The following is a 17,233-nucleotide window of genomic DNA, read 5'->3' as shown; positions in this document are numbered from 1 at the left end:
ACACACACACACACACAAACACATGAATATATTATTTGAAAGTATACAAAAGTTGGTCCTTATAGTGTAGGGTGATAACTTTCTTTATCTTTGGTTTTAGGCTATGACTGTTTTGTAAGACACTACTGCCTTTTATTTCTATTTTATGTCATTAAATTGAACTATAAGTAAATGTACGATAGTATAATGTATAATGTAATCTATTATAATCAATATAATCTGTCAGTATTGGCCGCTGGGGGCGCTATCACGAGACGCGCCCTCTAGACCCGAGCGGGAGTTGTGGAGTCATCGCGAGAAACCGACGCAAGCTTCCGTCTGTGTATTTGTGTTGGAGGACCGCGGCCCGACGGAGAGCGGACTGTTGTGAAGCCTTCGGAACAATAATCGAGGAGGAGATTTGAATGTTCGCAGTGTTCACAGAGAAGAAGGACTAACGCAGAGGTGAGAGCCCACGGCGACACGTTGTTTGCACCTCAGCTAACGCGGAGCTAGCAGCCGTCGCACGTCACATTGGCGTCGAGGATGCGGGGCCCAGGGATGATGCTAACGTGCTAAAGCTAGCGGTGTTGTTAAAACATCCCATAACACATCTCCTGGTCACTTTGCTTATCCTAAATATCACTTATCACCAGTTTAATACCGATTCCTCGAGTTATTCGTGGTTAGGCTGATGCTAACGGTGACAAACTCACGGTGAAACGTTCGGTTTAGCAGTCATGTGCTAACACCGCTAGCCGACGGGTAACTGTTGTTTTGTCCTCCCGCAGATGTCGGACGACCTGGTGAAACAGTTGAGCAGCTACAAAGCTCAGCTGCAGCAAGTGGAAGTGGCTCTATCCACCGATCAAGACAATGAAGATCTGCTCAAGCTCCAGAAAGACTTACAGGTTTGTGTCTTTGGGTCAATCACACATACACATCAGTAGTAGATTGTGCTATATAAGCAGAGAATCGTTAAAGTATTAATCAGTAATTAATTTTAATCTTTTGATGTCAAAATGCCAAATATCTGTTGTCTCCATATTCCTTCATGTGACTCTTATTTGTCACAGGTGAACTGTTCGGTTGTGATCAGCTCTGTAGTTTATACACATAATACACATAATAGTGATTTGAATTATTTAATATTTTTAAGCTTTGTAATTTAAAAAATTAAAATACGGAATGAAATATAATGTGTTCAAGGGTACACATCAGTTGATTAAGTAATTCAATTAATTACTCTTTAGAATAAATCAAGTGACTATGGTAGTCAAATTCTTTGTTTTCATAGATTTGCACAGATTACATATGATATTTGTTGTGAAATTCAAAGAGTGCAAAATTCTTGGATATAATTTTGAATTCCTTTCTTCAGTCTTGAATAGTCAAATTAGTATCCTCACAATGCCTTCTTTATTGGGATAATTTATTGGGGGGAAGAGTTGTCTACGCTCTCCATGTACATCTGACAATGTTTTGATTGTTCCTTTTTTTACAGGAAGTCATCGATTTGACTAAAGACCTCCTGACCGCACAGCCCAGTGATGGTGCGTCCACCACCAACGGCTCCGACACTGTCCCCGTGAAGCACAGCTGGAAAGTGGGGAACAGGTGTATGGCTCAGTGGAGTCAGGATGGACAGTGAGTATCACCAGCCTCTTCTTGTGACAATATCAACATGCTACTGCATGCCCTTTATCGCACAGAATTTGGCGCACACATTTTATTTTGGTTATTATTATTATTAGGTTCATGTCCATCCACATTAACTGGTTAAGCTGCCAAATGAATGTGTACATGTAGTTCTAGTGAGATAACCCATGTGCATACCATATCTCATTTTCCTTTTTGAAAGACTGCTATAAAAACCTATATGAAATCAATTTACATAGCAGAGCCGAGGCCTTAAGTAGATCACTTTTTGGGCTCTCTGTTGTGGAAATGACGACTGCGATTGTCTAGAAGGTGTTGAATTAGTTTCACCATGTAAACGTTTGCAGTAGCTTTAGCTAACTTTGCTTACAGGATGCACAGGTAATATTCTATTGAAATAATGTTTGTTTAGCTTTGAACAAATAGCATTTTTACTTTGTGGGAAATACCTATTCATATTCTTGTCACACATGTGTCTCATGTGTCTCATAATGATTTATTATTAATTATTAATTATCACATTGTAGTTTTTCACTTTGTATATTAAGTAGAGCTTGAGTCGTTGGCTCATACTCACCTGCTTACAGACGTGATTCTTTGGCAGGGTGTATGAGGCTGAGATTGAGGAGATAGACCGAGAGAACGGCACTGCAGCTGTTACCTTCTCTGGATACGGGAACGCCGAAGTGATCCCTCTGCAGAACCTCAAACCGGCAGAGGAGGGGAAACGTTCTGATGAGGACGGGAACATGAAGCCCAAATCAAGGTAGGAACAAAAAACACTTAACTCGTCCAATGTGCATACACACAATTCTGTGCATAAATCATTCTTATTAACATTTTAATGAAAATATATGAGCGGTCTTTAACTCCGTTTGCCTAATTAGAGACATAATTGGTAGTAATGTGTAGTGTGGTTGGTTTCCCACTCATGGGAAATTGAGCACTCCTAATTTCTGTTGTACTCCAGATTTTTAATTAGTTCACCTTTTCATGTCATGTAGGTCGTGATCTTTACCAAAATGTATGACTGAAATTCTAAAAAGTAATCACCAGTGAGTGGAGTTAATCAATAAACGCTCTGCTGTACCACCCTAATTGCATGGGTGAATGTAATGGAACTAGCTGTCACTTCAAGATGGATGCACAGTGGACTTGTTATAATTTTTCCCCCTTCAAGTATATATATATATCAAAATTAAACTTTTCTAGACCCAATACTATCCAATTCATAATATTTAAACAAGAAAACACAGCAACTGTTATGAAGACTGATATAGATATACAACCCGTAGCTTTATTTTATCCTTGCTGATTGGAAATTACCTCTCCCTTGAGCCACAAACATTGTACTTGCAGCAGGGCCTCTGGGGACTTTGTTTTGTTTCCCTGGTTGTGATTGTATTTGCACTTCATGGACCTGATTTAGGTATTTTCCCTGTCTCTGTTTTTTTCAGGAAAGAACAAATAGCAGAGCAGAGAGAATATAAGAAGAAGAAAGCCCAGAAGAAGGTACTGAGAATGAAGGAGTTGGAGCAGGAGAGGGAGGAGCAGAAGTCAAAGTGGCAAATGTTCAACAACAAAGCCTACTCTAAGAACAAGAAGGGACAGGTACGTTTGCTCTATATATAACCTGTAGATTTCTTGTTTCCTGCTTAATATAATGCTCTGCAACAGTGGTTTAGTAGTGAATCCCTAAAATTGGATCACATTTAAAATAACCAGACAACCAATATTGAACATTTTAAAGAGACAATTGGCAAAACAAGATATCCACCAAGTCAAGATGTCCCTCCTCAACAAGTTGGTGTTGAGGAGGGACAGGGGCCTAAAATTTAGGTGTTGCGTTCAGAAGGGGTTGCAGAGACATGTTAGTAGTGACACAGGTGTTCATCAAAATGCATGCTGGGTAATCTAATCTGTGCTGGTTATGTGTATTGGCCTTGTCACAACTACTTTGTTTAGAGAAGCCTTAGTAAGCCGGTTTGATCATATTCCTGATATGGTGTTTCCATGGAAAATTGAGAAATCTGATTATTCAAACCGCTGTTACATGATGAATAAAAGTATCCCTGTTACTAATAACTGAGGGCTGTTAGCGCAGGAGTCCCTGGAGTTTAATGTTACCATGGTTACAACAACACAGCCTGTCTGCAATTTTGATTGCTGTATGGTGGCAATTGAAAATGAGGCTGCTTTGGCTTGTACTGGGCTGAACTCTATTAAATACCAACATCGCACTGTGGATTTTGGCTGATCCACATTATTGCCAGCCATGGGAGATGAGAGCAACAACAACTATTAAACTTATCGTCCACTTTGGCCGAGCTGTCGCTGCCACGGCACAGAACCAGGGCGCAGTGGATGAAGATGCAAAGCCTATGGAGTATGAATAGGGCATCGTTTTACCAGCTGTGTGTCACATTGAAGCCACGCTGGCACATGTAGTCAGCACAGGTCAGAAACCAGGGTGAGGTGGTTACTTACAGAGTTCTCTGGTTTCTCAAAACTGGGATACAGGCTTATCTAAGATGCTGAAATCAGGATATGATGTTTACGAGCTGTAACACAAAAACAGGAACAGAAAAATCCTCATAACAACCAGTGATACTAATGTGCACGTAAATGCATTCAATTTAAACGGCCACTGACTATTTAATTTGGAAGTTGAGCTGTATGGTAACCAGTTTCCAGGCAGAGGTCATTAGAGTTTTATTTAACCTGTAGTCATTGGGAGTCCCAGAGCCTGTACAGCGGAGATAAAAGCTATTCATAGGATCCCGCTCGATCATCAAAACCGGGAGCACCTGTTTTTTTTTTGTAATATACACAGTTGCATGAATCTTTCAACGATAAGAAATTTAAATATCATTTGTCTGTTGTTGCTCATTCTGTGTTAAACATGATGCTTGTACATTTAAAGCCATTAACAATGGTGTGTCTGTTTTTCGCAGGTAAAGAGGAGCATATTTGCGTCTCCAGAGAGCGTGAATGGAAAGGTCGGAGTGGGAACATGTGGTATTGCAGACAAGCCAATGACCCAGTACAACGACACGTCAAAATACAACGTCAGACATCTAATGCCCCAATGACCTCATATATTCTGTACATAAAACAACTCACTGTATACCAGCTGTGTCAGTGCTTTCCATTGTGTTTATACATGATTTAAGTTTCTCAAGTGAAGAAAACTTTTAATTGCTTGCACACCATTGTTAAAATATTGATGTAGTTTTCTTATATATTATGTAGGTACAACAACAAAAACATTTCCCTCCCCGCACTAGAACAAGGTCACGTGTTATGTAAGAACTGATTGTGGTGTTTTAGTAAAGCCAGAAACAGTTTGCTGTTTGTGTCAAGGTTCCACCGAGACTGAACTCCTGCTAAGATGTGTATAAGCCTGTGGACTGGGTGTGTACATTTGAGGTTGGATTTTCAACACTGACCAGTTCTTTGTGTGTCTAAACATTAATAATGGTGTTGTATATATATATAACAGTGAAATAAACATTGTTTTGTTTTCAGTTTTTTAAATAATTGCCTCCACCTCATTTGGACTGTTACTTTACATCACTTTTACATTGTGGTTCTGTCAAGTCCTGTAGGTGGCAGTAAAGACTTGTATCGTTTATTCTATATTCCTGTCATGAGCAAACTTTCTAAACATTTTGACATTGAAGTTATGATTGTTTTTTTTATATGTTCTACTTCCTTAGTTCAGGATATTGAATCACCTCATCCAAGGAGCTTATGTTTTCACTCTTGTCTGTTTGGTTGGTTTGCAAGTAAGATTACGCAAAAACAAGCCAATCGATTTTCATCTTATTGAGGCGTTACACAAAGAAATACCCATTAAATCTTTTTGCAGTTTCAGGATTTTTCTTATTTCTGACATTGCGAAATTTGGCGTTTTCACTGAATTCTTAGTGGTTAATGAATGGATCTTGAAAATAATCTGACATTTTGGGGATTTATATCTATGTGTGTGCAGCTTAATGGTTTGAAGAGGAATGTTATCGGGCCTATAAGTGGAGGTATACGCTCTACTCACATTCTAGTTGACTTTGTGAACTTCATACCCAATTGATGCTTGTAAACAACATTAGTGTGTCAATCCAGGTTTATTATCTAAATATTAACAGGCAAACCAAAAAAAAAAGACCACAGGGATTTATGTCTGGGTTGTAGAGGTTTATTAAGATTCTGGGGACAGTCATCAGGAACTGTAACAAAGTATTAGCAGGGGACCAGCAGTGCATGTTTTGCAAAAAAGTCACCTCTGATGGCTGATTAAGCACAAGGGGAGACATTCTGGGGTGTGCTTCATCTTATTCCCTTCACAAAAGTCTTTTATCATAGTGCATTTCATAGTTTCAGGTTGGGGTGGGTTGGGGGGGGACAGAAACCTGTATCAAGAACTTTGTGCAAGAGTCGTACCCATGTTAAGACACAATTTGGTGGTGATGTACTTGTAGGACTTGGATCAGGAAAATGCAGATGGTGATGGGTCATATTTTCTAATTTGTTCGTGGGTTTGAACGGGTCAGCAGTGCAATTCAACTATTAGCGGGAAGACTCCAAATTTAAAGGATTTCAACTTGTACTTTTTTCCGCTCAGATACAAAAAAAGATAACATATCAAACATTGAAGTCTAAACCAAACTGATCATTCTGTAGTGGTTACGTTGTTCATGCTACAGACATGTTTAAAAGACTCGTCAATCCAAAGCACATTACAACATGATTAGAAAGTCTACATTCAACACACATGCACCATAGCTTTTTTTGTCTTTTCATTTTTCTTACAATCATCATTACTCCTGATTATGAATAACCGACACCACTACTGGAGCAAGTGGAGAACTAGCAGACTCATTTGGTGTTGGACGGACAGAATAGTGCGCCATCAAGACAGCGGACATTGAAGATATGGCAAAACTAGATGTGTTATTGCTCGAGCCTTGTGCTTGGACAAGTGCGGGTTTAGCTTATTACTGTCTAACTGAAAAGAAACTGATTCAGCGCACAGTGGGGAAAAGGAATGTTTCATTCTTTCAACAAACAGTGGGGATTAATTACATGTCAAGTCATTTGGTTAACATTGGGGGGGGGAAAAGCACTTTTTTTTTATTCAAGCATGACTAAGACCTAGCTATAGTTCAATTAAATATACCAAAAAATAAATACTATAATCATATGGAAAATAAATTAGAATAACAAGGGTGGAACGACACCACCTGTTTGGATACGAGTGTGTTTCAGTCACGAGGAGGGACGCCACATGGGTCTGTGGTGGTTGTGGGTCCTAAAGCAGAGGTTATAGAAGTGGAATAAATGTTTTGGAATGCAGACATCGAAGCCCTTGTCACTGGACTGTTCACTGACAAGTGTCATCTGGATTTTCTATCCAGAAGAGATGGGCCATGTTTTTTTTACAAGGCAAATGGCGCAGATGTTCCCAATAATGTGTTTCTAGCTGGTACTGGGTGTTTTTTCTGTGTGTGTGCGTTGTTGCTGGTTTCAGAGGGTCAACTTGACTAAAGGTAGAGTTTCTCCTTCTCTCTACAGGATCAGTGTTGAGTGCAGGTTTGTGTAAAGGGACATTCAGGTGATTGGTTAAAGTCAACTTTGAAAATGAGGAGACATATATTGCAAGAGACGTTAAATTTGAGGCTGTTGTAGACGAGCCCCTCGGCTTTTAGAAAGGGAGACGATTTCAAACTTTTACTCTGAGTCGAACTTAAGGCTGGTTGTTGTGTTGGAGCAGATGTTTTCATTTGTCGGGTAGAGGTGGGAGGATTGAGGCTGGTTCTTCTGAAGACGAGTTAAACCTAAACTGCAAAGGAGGAGAATGGAGCTGTAGGCTGGTATTTGGAAAAAGGTGAAAGCCATAAGAGACTGCAGCTGAAGTGAATGTATAGGCTGGTGCTTCAGGCAGAGAAGGCCAGTTTTAAACTGCACGTGGAGTAGCCCTCGTCACTGGCCGAGCTCAGTCGGCTGCTGTGGTCCTCCAGGTCACTGGTACCACTGGTGCTGACACTGTCCATTTCTCCATGGGAGAACTCAGTGCTTTCCACATCCACTTCAATTTCCTCTGTTCAAATAAAAAACAAAACAGCGACATGAATACAGATGAATTATCACAATCATGTAAGTCTTGATATTTCCCCCCGCCAAGGAGGTTATGTTTTCACCCCTGTCCACTACTTTGTTGGTTGGTTTGTTTGTTGTAAGCAAGATTACACCAAAAATTAAGCTTTCTGCAGAACTTGGTGGAAGGATGCGTTATTTGTCTATTTAATTTGGGTGCAGATCCAGATCAGGGGTTGGATCCAGTAATTGAAAAGAAATTAACATTAGGAGATAAGTCGTTTTTTAACATTTTTCACTGTTTACCCAGGGAATAATTAATGGATCTGGATGGAAAAAAACAGGCAGGGACTGTTGATGCTTGGCAGAGCTCTGTATAAAGTACAAACACTAATGATGCTGCAAAGTTTAAAGGCTCTGACCTCTGTCAGACTCGTAGTGGTCTGAGTCCATCCTCGAGCCCAGGCTGTCTGTGCGGACCCTCTCCCTCTCTCCGTGAGTCTGCAGCTGGGAGAGCTGCCTCTGCAAGTGCCTCTGCTCTCGCTCTAAGTTGTCCAGCTGGTGCTGACTCCTCCGGTCCAGCTCTTCAAGTTTCTGAAACCAGGGACGTGTATGAGTTAGTTCTACTGTAGAAACCTGTAGCTAATCATTTACACCACTTTGACTAAACCTCTGGAGAGTATATGTGGATGACGGTGAAGTTAAGCCTGTGCACAGTAATGTGATGTTAATCTGTAGTTTTCTGCCACACCCTGATCATTCTCATAAATGATTCAACACAGAAGAAGAGTGAGTTGCTGGTTGGATTCTAGAGTGATAGCTGGTGTCTCAGTGTGTGGTGGTAATAAGTGAGAGAAGACGTCATGGAGGAGGCAGGGTAATTGTTTTATATAGCAGTGAACATAAAGGTCATTCTGTGGTGCTTTTGGCAAAAATACTTATTTTTTTGGGGGGAAATCTTGTATAACTTCCTCACTTTGGACACTTTGGTTTTGAGTAAAGCCTGTATTTAGTGAAGCTAACAAATAAGCAAAGTCCTGCACTCGATGCAAAATGAAACTCATTAAATCATAAAGTGAGAAATGATCCAATCGTTTCACACCAATCATGACACCTGATCACACCATAAATATATAAAAAGTTTCATGCTGCCACAACAGCTTTGTAATAAAGTCATACTGCAACCCTGAAGACTGATAACCAGCTGTAGAAATGACACATTAAACTGTGACACTGTGTATCTGGTACAACTCATGGTTCATTTTTCTCTAATGTCTCCCATGTGGATTCACTACATTACTTAGCCATTAGGGAAATTTTTGCATGATTTAACTAAAAATGTTTTAATACTTGTATAAATATGACATTAAATGTACTTACATAACAATAACATTATTGTAATTGATTTATGTTTTATCCTCTCATACCTGAATACATCCTACCTGGTTTGTGAGCAAGATTCATTTATCAAGTGTTGCTAATGTAATTTCTAAATTTCCAATAATAAAAATGCATTAAATTGACAGTTTTTTGAATGGACTCTGGTACAATGTGCAAGTGAGTGTCGCACTCGTCTGTGCTTTTTTTCTCGCTGCACAATAGATTTATTTGTTAATCTGTCTTGAACCTTCTGCGTCTCTTTTCTCTTTTACTCTACTGCTACTACGCAGCCTCTGGTTCTGAAAATACAACCCAGCATTCAGAAACCACATTTCCTTGGACCTCAAACAGCCCAAGTCCAAAGTCCACAATTGACATCATAGCTATTTATCCATTATCTCCCCCACTGTGATAAACAGACTGCTGTCAAGAACGTTTTTTTATATCTCAGCCCTCAGTCATCGCTCAGCTGCTTCCCGTGACAGGGGCCTGCACAGATCGGGCCCAAGAAAGTTGAATTTCGATTTTTTTAAAGTCTGGCCTGGATGGCAGCCATCAGGGGAGTGTGGAGTCTTGGATTCTGTGAAGCTACAGAATCATTTGAGCCTGTTTTCAGTCTCATGAAACTCTGACACACTCGGTGGTCCAGATCTGATCTGATGCTCTACAGACCCGCCGTAGAATATATTCACATTTTCCTATTGTGTGAGAGCCAATTGTCCAAATCACACTTGTCAAGAGAGATTTGTTCAAAGGGAAAGGAAAACTGAAACAACCAAACAGCATTATGTCCCAACGCTGATGCCAAAGTGCACTTTGTGCACTGGTATACTTTGGGAAAAACCCCTGACGTCTTTGTTTCTGTACATAGTCAATGTTTCATTTAAAGCAAGGGTTGGTAATCCTGGAAATCTACAGCAGGCTGCAGCGATATGACCAAATGGTCGTGTTTATTACAGTCCTGTGAGGGCCACCGACACCGGCTTTTTTTCTTTCTTTCAGACGACTTAATTTATTGATCGGGACGTGAAGAGAATTTCAACAAATAAGATAAAAAGTGTTTCAGAAACAAATGATCAGACCTTCCTTTAACTACTTAACATGTGAAGCAAGTTAGCGGCAATTTAGCACCAAAGTGGCCTCAGTTCTGTGCTCAGCATCCTTATTTTTCACATTAGACTTGTAACTGAGCGAAAAACTTAGTAGAAGTAGAAGATCCAGACCTCTGTCCTCACTATCTGGCATGTACACTGTGCGTATGTTTACTAAAGAAACATCTTTTCGTCCGACAAGGGTTGAACTTGAAGATGAACAGAATTTCAAGCTTCCAATGGAGGACAAATATTGAGCTTTGTATGCAGAGCGGAGCTGCTCAGTGATCTGAGAGGCAGTGAAGTATCTTGAGGAGAAAACAGTCTGTGGGTCACCGAGATTTAGAGCTAGTAGACTTAATACAAAACAGGATCAGGCTATTGACTGGTAAGGCTTAGGTTTCGTATGCTGTCACTATAGCCACTTTCAGCCATGCACTGAACTTTGGATATTATCCTGAAATGTTCCTCTGTTTTGTGCTCAAAGGAACCGCCGCACAAATCTTAATTATGTGTGTTCAGTAGACATATTATCTTTGGCTTTGTGAGCGTTAACATCACCACCCAGGTTTTGTTCGACAACCACACCTTGATATGTGCTTTGGCCTTGTTGAGCAGTCCCAGCGTGGTGTGCCGACTGCAGTCTTGTCCCAGAGGGATGAGGGACTTCAACCTCTCCAAACACAGGCGGAGATGTGCTCGTCTGGGGGAGGAGACCCAATCAAGAAGAGACATTTCTCCTTAGAAACAGCTCACATGTACATTATGGAGTCAATATTTCCTCATTATTGTCATGGTTAAGGCAATCAGCTATTTGATACGTCCACATCAAATCTAATTATGATGCCATTATTCCATCTGTTAGGAGCAATGTCATTACTTGATTTATCTATTCATCCATATTTGCTGGTTAGACACCATCTGACTCGTTCCCAGTTACACATGGATCTGTCTGGGACCAGATACAAAATCTGCCTAGGTCAGCCTGATACTGTGTTTCTGATCCTCTGAGGCCTGTGGTCAGAGGACACGCACTACCCTTTCAAATAATGGAGTAAAATGTAGGTCAAGTTGTGATGTCATCTCTCCTGCCTGTGTTGGCCTCCATTTTGTAACCCAAAAAACATTTGAATGTGAAATAAGCTTTTCTCTTGAAGATGCCCCCTTTATTCCCCCCCTTTCATCTCTTAATCTAAGATTCTCCCGCACATGGCTGGACATCCATTTTTTGGGGGGTGGGATAAATGTGTCCTGACACATTTTACCACTCGGAGCAGAAGCTGCAGCATCCCGGAGCTAAAGAAGCAGTTGCAGTTGGATTTGCAGCTGAGGATCTCTCCGGAAGGAGCCCTGTTGTCTGGAAACAGACGGTTCCCATTTGCTGACTGGGGAAATGTCTGCAGTTCCTCCAGGAGCACACTGCTACAGAGGCTGCGCTACACCTCCCTTTTATTTGCCTTGCAAAATGCACAGTGCAATACAGGTGGAGAATTTCCACGCTATTGATAAAAAAAAATGCCTTTTTGAATTCTTACTGAGATAACTTGATTTATAGTCCTGCAGTACCTTTGGTTTTGAAATGGTACGGTCAACATATTTCATTTAGGGACAAAATCTGCAAACATGGCGAAAGCTTTTGGTTTATCAGCATGAAGATTCAGACAAACTCCCTGTGAGGCTCACTTGCTACAGCAGTTTAACATGTGGAGATCCTGTCTTTGACTTCTGCACGTGCGCTTTGTGAAACTGTCACGTAACAAAAACCGATCCATAGACAGAAGTAGAAATCTCACGATGCCCTGGTCACAACATTTCACTATCTTCATCTTCCTATTTCACGCCCTTAATATTCCTCAGTGTTACTGTTTTGATCACAAACATGCACACAAACCACCTCCTCAACCTTGTTTTACTCACCTATTTTTTTCCAGTTCGTTGTGCGCTGACCTGTAGAAATCATAAATATATAAACAAAACTGTTATACAAGTGTCAGTCATGCAAAACAGCGTACAAATGTATCATAGATCTGATTTAAAAGGCCTGTTGTCACATAAACACAGCATAAATTAACGCAAACATCGAGTGTATTTCATTCTGAGACCTTTTTAACCTACCTATTGAGAATATTGTCCAATTTCCTGTTTTTGAATTTGCGTTGTTTCTGTTGATGCGCGCTCTGGGTTGCAGGGTATATGGAGGCGTAGCCGTGCTCACACTCTGGTGATGAAACAGATTCAGAGGATTATACATGTAAATATTGTACAGTTACAAAAATAGGCTCATGAACACTTGGATTTGCATGTTGGATTTGACCTAATTTGGCCGGATGTAATCATTACACCGTAATATGGGATGTGTAGCAGCACAAACATGGAACTAAACGAAAAGAACAATTACATTGTGTACAGCAGTGGCCTTGTAAGAATATTCTCTCACTTCCCTTTTTTTTATCTACACTGTGGTTACTGTTGCCTACATTTCCCATGAACCATTCCTCCCAGTAACATGCGACGTTAGACTTGAAGTCGCGTCTGATTGGCTGAGTGCGGTGACTCCGTATCCCGACCAATGAGAGCCTCCCAATTTGTTCCATGTGGAAACCATGTGAACAACACACACAAGGAAGCAGGTGCTGCCTCGGATAAAGAGCTGCTGGGCTCTGAATTAAAACATTTGCAGATTCAATTAAAACGTGAATCGCAGCGTTGGGATGCAACGGGAATAATAAAGTGGATGCGAGTTGTGTTTTATTTGGGAAAAACGCGATATTCTCCGGGATCGGACGTGAGGGAGATTAAATGGGACGTTCGGGGTCTGAAACTATAAATGTTCGCGTGTATTAACTTAAACGTGCACGTGTGTGATGATGCATTAAAACAATAGGAATGATTGAGTTCATGATCAGAGCAGTTTCAACGAAGGGGATCATTTAGCTGGAGGCGATTATTAGTGTGTCTGGTGCTGCGGCTCCTCCAATGAAACAGACACAGGCTATTTCCTGACTTCTTATTAAATGTTAATACAAAGTGAGTGTCGGGAGGATGGTGCTGGGTATGTGCAGTGACAGGGTGAATTATCTCTGGCTTTCTGATCGGGGCCACTTCGTGCGTCCGCTGCGCGTCTTTTGTCGCCTCTATTGTTGTCTGCCCGGCGCATTAAAACACAAACACACACACACACACACGTTTATTCCTCTTTACTTACTTCCGTTGCTCTTCTCCACGTTTTCTATGTAATCGGCCGCATCCAGCAGCACCTGCACGTTCCTCATAAAAGTGCCGATCTGGTCCATTGCGGAACATTTGGAGTAGAGGACGTCGCTCAGGGAACAGTCGGACATCATCTCCCCGAAATCCTGCGGGTCCACGGACGCGTCGGACTCGGACAGCAGCTCCTCTGCGGGTTTCAGCTCGCTGTGCTGCCGCATGTACTTCACCATTTTTTCTACTTTAGAACCTTTTGTTTTTTCCGGGCTTTGTTTCCCTGGGAGTCTGCACAGCCCCTCGTCCCCTCTGTGCGCTCGGCGGATGACTGAATGGAACCAGGCTGGATGGAATTGCAGTCCTTAGCCTCAGCCACTTGCCCTACTTGGTGGATAATCCCTCCCACTAACGCATGCACATTGCATTCATTGTCAACCCGTGCCACAATAAATCCTCATTATCAATACAGCGAGGAGAACAAATACTCACTCATGCCCAGGGACGTGCAGAGTTATACTGCAAGTTTACTTCTGTAACATGGCTGCTTCATTTTAGTATTAATAAACCGGATGAATAAGATCTCATAGGCTGCACAGTTAATGTCTGAGTTTGTGTGAATAAACTTAAAAAGTGACATATCAGGGACATGCTGATGTAATGCATGTTTTCATTTGTAACCAGGCTGCTTTATTTCACTCTTATACACTGGACAAACAAGTGCTGCCTCTTAAATGCAGAATACACTGTCTGAGTTTATGTGATTGGACTTTAAAACAATTGGAGGTGAATATCTGGTCTAATCATTAGTTTAACCTGGATATCAGGGGCATGCTGGAATAATGCATGTTTTTCTTTTGTAGCCGGGCTGCTTTATTTCAGTTTTAATAAACTAAATGTTGAAGATCTGCCTCTCATGTGCAGGCTGCACAGTTGATATCTGAGACTTTAAAGGTGAAAAAGCATCAAGACCAATTGGAAATATATATCTGGTCTAATCAATCAATAAACCTGGATATCAGGGACATGCTGGAATAATGCATGTTCTCTTCTGTAACCTGGCCAGTTTATTTCAGTTTGATAATCTGAATCTAGATCTGCCTCTCATGTGCAGGCTGCACAGTTGATATCTGGGTTTATTGGAGTAGACTTTAAAAGTGACTACATGGAAGTAAATATCAGGTCTCATCATGCAGATATAATGCAGCATGTTTTCTTTTGTAACCAGGCTGCTTTATTTCAGTTTCAATACACTTGGTATAGAGGAGCTGTCTGTCCTATGCAGGCTACACAGTTCATGTCTGAGACTTTAGCAGTGAACAAGCATGAAGACCAATTGGACGTGTATATCAGGTCTTATCAGTAGTTCAACCTGCACATCAGGGACATGCAGAAATAAGGCACGTTTTCTTTTTGTAACCTGTCTGCTTTATTTCAGAGTTAATAAACTGAATAGATGAGATCTCCCTCTGGGCTGCACAGTTAATATCTGAGTTTATGTGAATAGACTTTAAAAGTGACCACATGAAAGTTAATATCAGGTCTAATCAATAGCTTAACCTGGATATCGGGGGGGAGCTGCCAAGGGTTGGTCGCAGTTATAAATATGTAATCAGTTGAGGCTTGTGTGTTGTTAAAGGCCCCACAGGCAGTAAAGCTAGAATGATCGCACCACATTAATATCAATAATACTGCTTGTGTTTGTAATCTGTGATTAACATCTCTTTAAATTTGGGTCAGACTGTTGCTTATGTTGCATTTCTTCCTAGTTGTATAGTAATACTATACATTTATACTATATATATATATAATATATATATATATATATATATTATTTCTTTTTTATGTAGTATTTTCATATATATATAGTTTTCTTTAAACAATCACATTTCCTGGAGCTGCGTCATTACCAAGGAGGTTTGAGGCTTGTTGCTTTTTTGTTTATTTTTTGCACGATTACGCAAAATCTACAAAGCTGATTTCCACCAAACTAGGTGAAGAGATGGGGCGTCTGAGGAACCTATTCATTTTTGGTGCAGATCCCCCCCCTTTCCTTAACTATGTGTTTTGACAAATAAATAATTTAGGTTATGTATTTCTACTATAAGAACTTGACAATTGTGTGTATATTCTTCCTTGGTGGACACATGTGCTCCATGAGTGTCCTAGTTGTTTAAAAACCTGTAAAATGATGTTTAATGTCAGAATGAGCAGCGCCCATTCCTTAGGTTGGGTGTTAAAATTCAGCGTACGACACAATTTACATGATAGGGAAAGTGTCCATACTTAACAAAACCCTTAAAGTCATCATCCCATGAGGAGAAATACAACTAACCTTGAAATTGAATTTGCTTCTAGCATGATGCTCAACTTCTGTCGTCCTTTGAGGGATTAAGAAGTCATTTTCCCCCTCGCACTGTGCGGGATGGAGGAGGACAGAGGGGAAAGGGCCTGCCTTTATGAATCCAGCCATGCGTGCAGGGCTGTGTTGTGCCTCTGAGACAATGGGTGCAGATGGCTGGCCCGCTGCAGATGTGGCCAAGCCTGTAACGGACGCCTGTGAGAGAGTACACCCTCCCATGGAGTCTATTTCAGCTGCCTGGCAAGGCCCTGACAGACACACACACACACACATACTCCTGATCTGGACACTGAGGCATGGAAACACACTTTTAGTAGCAGAAATGGATGCATTATTATTGAAATATGGATGTATTCTCTGTTCGTAAGCATTTTCCCACTTATTAAAACCAGAGCTACTGGAACATCTCCTCCATATCAAACTATGTTAATGTAAACTCACACATCATTTACTGGCCCCCATGTGCTGAGCAGGCCAGATAAACAGAGTCAGACATGCACAGTGGGGGATGGAAACTGACAGCATTTTCACCAGGAAACCGCTCGTCTGTGCTGTGGGGCTCGTGCACACACTGCGTGAGCCAGTGTGCGTGTGGCACGCTGATGGCGACAGCGTGGAAAGCTGACCCACTGTAGGTTGGTGTAGAATGTGACCCCAACTGGAGTAATCTGAAAAGCCTGAGGATTACACCAGTGGCTCGGCTGTCACACAGGAACCAGAGTCACACACTGCTGCTGGAGTGTTCTATCTATCTATCTATCTATTTATCTATCTATCTATCTATCTATCTATCTATCTATCTATCTATCTATCTATCTATCTATCTATCTATCCATCTACCCATCCATCTATCCATCCATCCATCCATCCATCCATCCATCCATCCAACTGTCCCTGTATCTACCTATCTGTTGATCTCTATCCATGTATCTATTTATTTATCTATCCATCATCTATCTATCTATCTATCTGTTTATCTATCTATCTATCTATCTATCTATCTATCTATCTATCTATCTATCTATCCATCTATCCATCTATCTAACTACTCTATCGTTCTATCTATCTATCTATCTATCTATCTATCTATCTATCTATCTATCTATCTTATCTTCTATTCTATCTATCTATTTATCTATCTATCTATCCATCTATCATCTATCTATCTATCTATCTATCTATCTATCTATCTATCTATATCTATCTATCTATCTATCTATCTATCTATCTATCTATCTATCTATCTATCTATCCATCTATCCATCTATCTAACTACTCTATCGTTCTATCTATCTATCTATCTATCTATCTATCTATCTATCTATCTATCTATCTATCTATCTATCTATCTATCTATCTATCTATCTATCTATCCATCGGTCCCTGTATCTATCTGTTGATCTATCTGTCGTTCTGTCAATCTGTCCGTCACATGTTGGTGGTCTTAGATCAGGATCAGGCTCAGATT

The 17,233-nt window shown here is 40.7% G+C and overlaps 2 protein-coding genes across 2 annotated transcripts; one reads left to right on the top strand and one right to left on the bottom strand.

Moving 5' to 3' along the window:
- The first annotated feature begins 282 nt into the window (after nucleotides 1–282).
- smndc1 (survival motor neuron domain containing 1) lies at nucleotides 283–5,175 on the top strand. Its single transcript, XM_035172671.2, has 6 exons — nucleotides 283–444; nucleotides 771–890; nucleotides 1,484–1,626; nucleotides 2,243–2,404; nucleotides 3,096–3,249; nucleotides 4,593–5,175. Exons 2-6 carry the CDS (start codon nucleotides 771–773, stop codon nucleotides 4,728–4,730), a joined length of 717 nt encoding a protein of 238 aa, XP_035028562.1. The 5' UTR covers nucleotides 283–444; the 3' UTR covers nucleotides 4,731–5,175.
- A 636-nt stretch (nucleotides 5,176–5,811) lies between these two features.
- Nucleotides 5,812–13,839, bottom strand: LOC118119024 (max-interacting protein 1). Its single transcript, XM_035172670.2, has 6 exons — nucleotides 13,408–13,839; nucleotides 12,318–12,420; nucleotides 12,120–12,149; nucleotides 10,791–10,905; nucleotides 8,154–8,325; nucleotides 5,812–7,735 (listed from the first exon to the last, which is right to left on the bottom strand). Exons 1-6 carry the CDS (start codon nucleotides 13,640–13,642, stop codon nucleotides 7,572–7,574), a joined length of 819 nt encoding a protein of 272 aa, XP_035028561.1. The 5' UTR covers nucleotides 13,643–13,839; the 3' UTR covers nucleotides 5,812–7,571.
- Nucleotides 13,840–17,233: the final 3,394 nt, after the last annotated feature.

The sequence above is a fragment of the Hippoglossus stenolepis genome, chromosome 12 (assembly GCF_022539355.2).
Source record: "Hippoglossus stenolepis isolate QCI-W04-F060 chromosome 12, HSTE1.2, whole genome shotgun sequence".
Lineage (NCBI taxonomy): Eukaryota > Metazoa > Chordata > Actinopteri > Pleuronectiformes > Pleuronectidae > Hippoglossus > Hippoglossus stenolepis.
This window is presented reverse-complemented; position numbering and strand designations above follow the sequence as displayed.